This window comes from Anomaloglossus baeobatrachus, chromosome 5, assembly GCF_048569485.1.
Source record: "Anomaloglossus baeobatrachus isolate aAnoBae1 chromosome 5, aAnoBae1.hap1, whole genome shotgun sequence".
Lineage (NCBI taxonomy): Eukaryota > Metazoa > Chordata > Amphibia > Anura > Aromobatidae > Anomaloglossus > Anomaloglossus baeobatrachus.
The window spans coordinates 165219860-165228799 of NC_134357.1; the positions used below are offsets into that span (position 1 = coordinate 165219860).

General features: G+C 41.5%; 1 protein-coding gene across 1 annotated transcript; it reads right to left on the reverse strand.

Moving 5' to 3' along the window:
- Window positions 1-676: 676 nt before the first annotated feature.
- On the reverse strand, window positions 677-8624 carry LOC142312695 (microtubule-associated serine/threonine-protein kinase 3-like). The gene is made up of 13 exons (XM_075351685.1): window positions 8559-8624; window positions 8286-8371; window positions 7733-7941; window positions 4090-4228; window positions 3859-3991; window positions 3551-3716; window positions 3346-3447; window positions 2977-3084; window positions 2728-2837; window positions 2545-2636; window positions 1776-1861; window positions 1132-1236; window positions 677-902 (listed from the first exon to the last, which is right to left on the reverse strand). The coding sequence occupies exons 1-13, from the start codon at window positions 8622-8624 to the stop codon at window positions 763-765; spliced, it is 1542 nt and encodes a 513-aa protein (XP_075207800.1). The 3' UTR covers window positions 677-762.
- Between the last annotated feature and the right edge of the window lie 316 nt (window positions 8625-8940).

Here is an 8940-nt window from a genome sequence, read left to right on the forward strand (position 1 = left end):
CCGGAGGGAAATGTCCTCCCCCTGAACCCTCCTCCGGTACACCGGAGCTGTCTGGTCCCCCGGAGCTCCCTCCGGTTCTCCAGAGTGCTCCCCCTTCCCTCCTCCGGAGTGTGCAAGATGGCGGTGCGCAGCCAGTGTTAAGTGTTATTGAAAAATAAATATTTCAAATAGTTTTTATCAACCATTTTAACAGTTGTTTCACTAAAGAGGGTGTTTTACGAGTTTTAAAAAGCGGACAAAGTGCAGAAGGGGAAACCTAAAGTAACACTTGAAACCTGTAGAAATAGTCAAAAGAAATATAAAAACTGCAGAAAAATTCCTGCTTTTCTTATCAAAATAACAATAGTTTAAATATTTCAATTCAATTTGTAAGTTGAGTAAAGAATTAAAAGTAGGGCTGTGGAGTTGGAGAAAACGGTTCATAGAACTGATATAGACCCTTAATTAGATAATAGGTTGTTTGAGATTTCAGCATTTAAATATGAATGATATCCTAGAAACATCAGTAAGATGTTATTAAACACAAAGGAACATTAGTTAATTTGATTTTTTTTAATTAACCAATGCATTTCCTATCAGTGTGTTTTTGGAGTGTGGGAGGAAACCGGAGTACCCAGAGGAAACCCACGCAAACACGGGGAGAACATACAAACTCCTTGCAGATGTTGTCCTTGGTGGGATTTGAACCCAGGATCTCAGCGCTGCAAGACTGCAGTGCTAATCACTGAGCCACCGTGCTGCCCTTTGATAGTGGACAGGGCACTAGATGTCTAGCTTCTCTGTCTTTGAGATGTTTAAGGTGCCCCGTTGACAGAGTGAAAAAAGGGAGCTTTCTCTGATGGCATGAGCAGCCCTAGAGAATCCACGCCGGGTGGATGATATCATCCGGCGGAAGATAGAACCTGTAAGAAGAGATGTAAAATTAATGTAAGTAATGCACTCCATATTAGAGGATACCACTGTGGTGTCATTGTCGCAGGATGGTAAAGGAATCCTATCCATACACAGGTACGGAATCATTGCCAGTCATCATCCATGTGACAATCCCATCACTAAAAGATAACATCTGCTCCATATGAATTATTCTTACTGACCGACATCAGACAACATGGAGCTTATTCTCACACTTACCTCTTCTATGTTCTCCCTGTTCTGTTTTTTCGGTTATTTGCTCTTTTCTCAGGTTTAAACCTGAGAGATTTTCTACAGATTTGCTTCTCTTCTCAAATGGAGATTCTTATCAGAAGATAAAAATATAAAAATAAAAACAAGTCAGTGACAAACTCGTATAAGATTAGCTTTAAATCTTTATATAGTAAAATTATTTTATTCTTGTGCCCTATAGCTCTGGTAATTTGGCATTGCAATAAAATAGAGCAGAATATGCCATATACACATAGTAGCACCCGAGGGTATTGAGTATTACATGCCCTGTGAACAGCTTAATATAAACCTGTAGCTTATCTATGTGCTGCCATATACTGTCTCTAAGTAACTATGTCCCCTTATTAATATGACATTGGTTGCAGCATACCACAATATTATCACATAATCAAGTATATAAAATGTCAGTGTAACATTCAGGGCATAAAGAGGATCAGTTTGGGGCCTGATTGAGCCATGGGCCACCATGAAGGAGTGAGAAGTTATACATTGATTTGTTGGATTCATTGTTTTAAGTGCACCAAAAAGCAGTGATCTTCTCAGCCTTCATATACATGTTCACATTATACTTTTTCATCATATCACAAAATGTCTTATAAACCGGAACATACCTGACAATGTGGATGAGGATGACATGTTTTCAGAAGTGACACACTGATTGTCATTACCAGCTCCAGAAGGAGAAGATTCTGTCTGCCTGTTTGGTAGAAGAAAAACAAAAACATTGCATGACAAAACTACACATAATAAAGGAATCCCTATCTAAAAGGCTATTTGGCACACATGAAGGGGATACCATGCTCTAGACCCCCTTCTATCAGCAAGAATGTAAAATCTCTATATGAGCCTGTAAGGAGCTGGAAATGAATGGCTGGTCCCAATGATCAGCTCTTATCACAAGCCGGACCCACATCAGCAATCATGAGATGGATTTAGGGTATGTGCGTATGTCTGCGTTCTGCCGTGCCACATCTTCTGCAGCATTCGTGCATTTAAGAACGCAGCCGAAAAGTGCGTTCTGGATGCATTGTTAAAAGCAGAATTCATGCATTCTGGATGCTTGCTCTGCCATAGACAGCGTGGGATAAGCATCCGGAACGCACAAAACAAGTGACATGTTGCTTTTTAGTACCCAGCGTTTTGGATCAAAATGTCAGATCCGAAACGCTGCACTCTCTAACACAACATGCGGATGGATTATGTACAATCTTAGATTGTGCTGGGGATGCATGCAGTTACGCTGCAGTTCTAAACGCAGCGTAAAAGCATGCAACACGCAGACGTGCGCACGCAGCCTAAGTGTTGTGTGACACGTGTCTTGTATTTGTTGTTCTGGACATATATTTGTACTAAACCCCATAATTATAATGATCTACTCACGCATCTGAGTGTTTTGTGTTGGTCTCTAACAGGCAATCTGTAGATAACTTGCAATCTTCATTGCTCATGATGCAGGTATTGGTGGTAAATAGCTAAAGCACACAGAAAAAAACATGAAAAATAAGTATAGTTTGAAACTTTTTTTTACAAATTAAAGATTTTATATATTTATAGGCCACATACTTTAGAATGCCTTTGAGAAGATGATACAAAGTTTCGGCCTTCTGGCCAGTTAATGTCCTCACTTGTGTTGTTCTTGTCGGAATATGTATCATTGCTTCTGTTAAAATGATCTGCAAAATACAAGTGTTATCAGAACTTAGAATATTCATTCCCTGTGTTACTGCTAAAAATGATTGAAACGGATTGTCTCATAAAATGAAAGACAAGACAAGCAACAGTTTGATCCAGATGATGTCTCATTCTACTTACCGTAGCAGCTGTCCTCAAAATAAGGAACATACGGTGGCTGCTGATTTTGAAGGTTTTCAAAGTCTATATCACTCAGGAATGGGTGAATCTTAATTTCATTTGCTCCTCCTGGAAAAGAAAGGCAGGAAAGAAGTAATATAGACAGGGTCAGAAAGATTGCTGCATACCTGCATAGTTTATGATCATCTGCACTGATAGACGTAACAGAGCTGGCATGACAGAAATATACTAAAAATCATAGCAGAAAGAATGGGTAACGTACAAGAGGGTGGAACAGAGAACCTAAGTGCTGATCCTCATGGAGATGATATTTTTGTCTTGCCGGCCACAGACGGGTAATCTTATTATTAATGCTACTATATACATTACCTGTGCCAAGTCTATGTGCTGGATTTTTTCTCAGCAGCTCAATGATGCAGTCTTGAGCATTGGGAGGAGGAACATATTTTCCAAAGTTCCAAGTTATATCATCTGTAATACAAAAAAAATAAAAAATAGAGTAAACCTAAGAATTAATCTAACAACCGAATCAAATTTCAATGACATCACATAGCATTCAGATTACTTTACTTACCCGTAAGGATACTGTTGGAAACATCGTTCCTGGATTTTCCATTAAATGGTAGAAACCCTGTAAGGAATTGATATAGGATAATCCCTATTGACCACCAGTCAACAGGCCTTCCATAGCCCTTCTCTAAGATGACTTCTGGGGCCATGTAATAACGGGTGCCACGAACCTGTAAACCAAGAGAATAATGATAAAATTATCAATGAATATAATTGTGATAAATAATATCAGTGAAAATGTTTTCTAGATGAGAAAACATCAGAGAAACAGGTGAGATCTGTAAAGTACAAATTTCTTGACGTAAAACTGACCTCAGTGTCAAGGAACTCTCTGGTAATGTCCTCAATTGGAGCCTTGTAGTTGTTGGATGATGGTCTCATGAGGCCAAGTTTTGAAAGTCCAAAATCGGTGACTTTAATATGACCAGATGACGATATCAAGAGACTGGAAAAGAAAAGATGGTGTCAGTCCAAAATAATAGCCCATAGAATGTGTACCATACTATAACTTTATTCCCTTTTTTTATACTAGGAGTCACTTACTTCTGAGGCTTCAGGTCTCGGTGCACTACACCATAGCTATGCAGATATTCCACAGCAAGAACCGTTTCTGCAATGTACATTCGGGCCCAGCTGAGAGGTAAAGGACGATTGCACTTTATAAGCCCGTCACAATCTCCTCCTACAGTAGAAAGTAAATATGACAGGTGAGGAGTTGGTTACAATGTAAATCACATATGATGACTGTGAATGAAAAATAAGCTAAGACATTGTGGTAACATGTTATACAGAGACATATCATTAGGCTTTGACAAAGAATACAGCCAGCGTTTGAAACGCATCGCCGGATTCTTTATCCCTCACGTTTACCTCCATGGTTCTTTTAATATTGTTGTAATGGAATAAAGATTGTTTGAATTGTAAAGATCATCCCTGAGCTGGAACTTCATTTATTGGAAGGATAGAGATATACTGTATGATGTAGAGTGTACACTGTATACTGCAGAGTGACTATACAAAAAGCCAAAGCCGGGTCTACAAGCCTCTTATGTATTTCACTGTAAAAGTATCCATCTATGAAAACTGATTAAATAGTGTAAAATTCTCCTTGTATCTATGTGCCGCCCCCACGTCAGCAGCCGAGCTGCTCGGATCCGGATCTGCAGTGGCTCGAGGGATCTCCGGACCCGGGGATCGTGCGGATACTCAAATAAAAAGGGGATGTAATATGTATAGGGGATTGTTGTAGATACTTCGTGACGCCACCCATGGTGTGTGGTAAGGTGAAGTACCACTGCTGCTGTTGGGGAGCACCCGGGGGCAATGGAATGGCAGCTAGGTGTTGACCCCTCCGTGGGTAGGGGTGGATGCCCCGGAGCTCAGTGTCCAGAACACGGGAGGAGATGGCTGCCGGTGGTGGTGCGTTGGGCCGGACCGGAGGGTGTTGGTGTACTCACGATTAAATCACACAAGTCCGCTGGTAACCAAGGTGTCAGTGGCCCGCTGCCGCTTCCGGGTGTATACGGTTCCCACACCCGGCTGATGTGCCAATGTCCCTTCTTCCGGCACTATGTACTTTTCTCTTCTTTTAGACAACCTCGTGTGGAACGGGGAAGTCATCTCCCAGTTCTGTTCTTGTTGGGAGATGTGCCCGCGAAAACTGACCCTTGGGATCTCAGTGGGTTGTTGCGGATACCCTATCCCCAGCGGTGGGCTGCCGTTTTGCTCTATCTGGGCTAACACACTGGAACAACGTCTGGAATCTTGTCCCCGGCCTGGTTAATTAGAGAAGGGGCTTTCAACCGTCTTCTAACTAGGGTCCAGGTACCCCGCCTGTGCGGGCTCCAACCCTGTCCCGGTCCACTTTGGATTTCCCGCGACCGGACTCTCGAAATTATAAAAATAATGCTGTACCTAATCCAAAGTGTTATCGCTAAAAATATCAGCTCGTCACATAAAAAATAATCCCTTACAAAATTCCATTGACCAAAAAATGAAAATAGTGCTGGTAACAGAAAATCTAGATATACGTAAATATTTTTTCTCCTGAATAGCCATATTTTCTTTCACCACTTAAGTAAGTATTGTCATAATTATAGAACCATATTGCCAGGTTAATTTGACTGCACATTGAACGTAGTAAAAACGGTTGCAGGACTGAATTTTTTGTGCAATCTCACTTGTAATTTTTTTTACTTTTAAAAAATAGGGATCTTGGAGGAAAGTAGGAAAAAAAACCCAGGAAATTGCCATGTTGGGAAAGAGTTAAAGGGAATATATCAGCAAGATTAATGACTGTCTACATGAGCATATTGAGCATATACAGTAGGTCTGTGAAGGATAAATGCATTGGTACCTTTATTTCCACTATCTATTATTACCTGAATCTAGAGAATGCCTCAATTTTAATAGCATTGTACTGCCCAGAGCAATTAACCAAACTCTGTCTCCCGAGGATACTTCCATCTTTAGCACCTCTCCCTCTCTCTCTCTCTGTTGGGTTACAGCTCAATGTTTCTGTTAGATATCGAGCAGGAAGTCTAGTGGTTGTGTAAATCACTGCTCTCCTCGCTTGTGCACACTAAAGGGGGCTTTACACGCAACGACATATCTAACGATATGTCATTGGGGTCACAAATTTCGTGACGCACATCCGGCGTCGTTAGCATCGTCGTTGCGTGTAACAGCTACGAACGTCTGTTAACGATCAAAAATACTCACCTAATTGTTGATCGTTGACACGTTGTTCATTTTCAAAATCTCGTCGTTGTATACGTAGGTTGTTTGTCATTCCTGAGGCAGCACACATCGATACGTGTGACACCCCGGGAATGACAAACAGCTTACCTGCATCCTCCGGCAACGAGGTGGGCATATCGTTAACGTGGCTGGTAACCGCCCTTCCGCTTCTATTGGTCGGTCGCTGTGTGACGTCGCTGTGTCAGCGCACGAACCTCCCCCTTAACGAAAAGGTTGTTCGCCACCCACTGCGACGTTGCTAGGAAGGTAAGTTTGTGTGACGGGTGTTAGCAATATTGTGCACCACGGGCAGCGATTTGCCCGTAATGCACAAACGATGGGGCGGGTGCTTTCACGAGCGACATCGCTAGCGAAGTCACTGCGTATAAAGCCCCCTTAAGGATCCCTGCTAAGCTCACTGGCTTCAGTTTTCTACTGCGCATGCACCATCCACTCCAGTACATCCGGAAATAGAGTAAGAAACATGAGTGTATAGTGTAGCTGGGCAGAGCGTACACAATAGAAACTGAAGCCAGCGCCCCTAATAGGGCATCTTAGTGCACTGAAGTGAGAAAATCGGTGATTTGTGCAGTAACTAAATTTCATGCCTAGTGCTTGATGTCATAAACTTATGCGGGCGTCACTCGAGGCGATATATCATGCGATAGATCGTCGGGGTCACGGTTTTTGTGACGAACACCTGGCTTCGTTGGCGACGTCATCCCGTGTGACACCTACGAGCGATCGCAAATCGATGAGAAATCGGCTATCATGTACTCCTCGTTTATTTTTAAAAAATCGTTTATTTTACTTTGCGCAGGTTTTCATCGTACCCGGGGTAGCACATATCACACTGTGTGACACCCCAGGAACGATGAACACAGCTTACCTGCATCCCCCGGCACACGTCGGCTATGCGGAAGAAAGGAGGTGGGCGGAATGTCTAAGTCCCGCTCATCTCCGCCCCTCCGCTTCTATTGGCCGGCCGCTGCGTGACGTCTCTGTGATGCCGAACGTCCCTCCCCCTTCAGGAAGTGGATGTTCGCCGTCCACAGTGACGTCGCTCAGCACGTAAGTACGTGTGACACGGGTTAAACGACTTTGTGCGACACGGGCAGCGATTTGCCCGTGATGCACAAACGACGGGGGCGGGTACGATCGCTCGTACCGTGTGAAGCCCGCATTATTGAGATATCACTCAATAAAACAGAGGCACTAAGGATGCAAATAACCTGAAGAAGCAGAGTTACAAAAAGTGCTCTGGGTAGGAAACATCTGCGTATTTTCATAATTTGGAATTTCTTCCGATCCATTAAACAGATAGCGAATATAAATTTGCCAGTTTGTTTATCTTTCACTGACCTCTATACCAATGTTACTGGTTTATAAAGACAAATTTCCTTTAAACATACATAAGGTGGATATAGGTCTAATGGATAAGTCTTACCTGCTGCAAACTCCATGACCATACACAGATGATTTTTAGTTGGATAGGAGCAGAACATTGGGACCACAAAGGGACAATCAGCAAATATTGAGATGTCCCTCTCCAGATAGATCAGTTTAAGCAGTTTTGGATTACTCAGGTCACGTCTGGGCAGTGTCTTCATAGCGAATGTCTGCTTTGTGTCTTTATGGTGCACTAAGTGAACCTTCCTGGAACAGAGGAAAAGCCATGATTTATTTTTTCTTACTAACATACTGTCAATAGACTTCATCAAATGATTGTCGGAAGTAATAGTTAATACTAGGTGTACGGTCACCACTAGAAAAATACATAAAAGAACTGTACATAAATGTATCAACCACTGAGGACTCTCTGTTCTTTTAAACAATTTTTTTTGTACATAAATGATCACTTATAGAAGGTCATCATCCATGTCACATCCTAAATGAGCTGAATAGTGGCAAATAGATACGGGCACATATAATTCCATCATGCTAACATTATCATGACAAGGCACATAGACAAAGGCATCATCATAAATCAAAACACTCACCCAAAAGATCCACAGTTGATGAGTTTGATATTTTTATAGTCTCTCTTATGAGGCTTTATCATTGGTTTCAATGATTTGATCACGGCCTAAAAGAATAAGAAATATTAATAAGACATAAAACTTGCAGGAAAATAAAAGCTCCAAATGCAGGAACTTCTCCCTTCTATATTATGTCACCAGTACTGATTACACTGCAGCAGATATAGAGGATGATCACATCCTACAAGGAAGGAGCTCCAGACACTAAGATCTTATAAGGGAAATTCTCTATACACATATATCCATATACTGCAGGGGAGAATAAGAGGAGACAGGAATATTAATGCTATCATCACACATAATAGGTCTGATCTACATTAAGAACAAAGATATCCTATTTTATTATCTGTAGGAAATTGTCTGTGTTGCTGAATTGGAATAAATGATTCACTTTTTGCAGCATTTATGAACTCTATTTGTTTTAATTAATGCTGATGTTATTTTTTAAAGATATCCCATTGTCATATGGGGTATAATATTTGATGTATTATTCACACCCCATTTTCTGATGATTTATAGACGTCTCCCTCTAATACTTACACTGGCAGAATTGTGGCTCTCTGATGTCTCGCATATTCCACCATCAGCAGTTGCCGTCTCAGTTATTTCTAATATA

Bases quoted from the DNA above. Each gene is read 5' to 3' on its own strand.
- LOC142312695 (XM_075351685.1), bottom strand. From the start codon at position 8,624: ATGTGTGATGATAGCATTAATATTCCTGTCTCCTCTTATTCTCCCCTG. The intron at 3,085-3,345 runs GTAATGTATATA...TTTCTTTTCCAG, and splicing joins AGCACATAGACTTGGCACAG to GAGGAGCAAATGAAATTAAG. The intron at 1,862-2,544 runs GTGAGTAGATCA...TCTACCAAACAG, and splicing joins AACACAAAACACTCAGATGC to GCAGACAGAATCTTCTCCTT.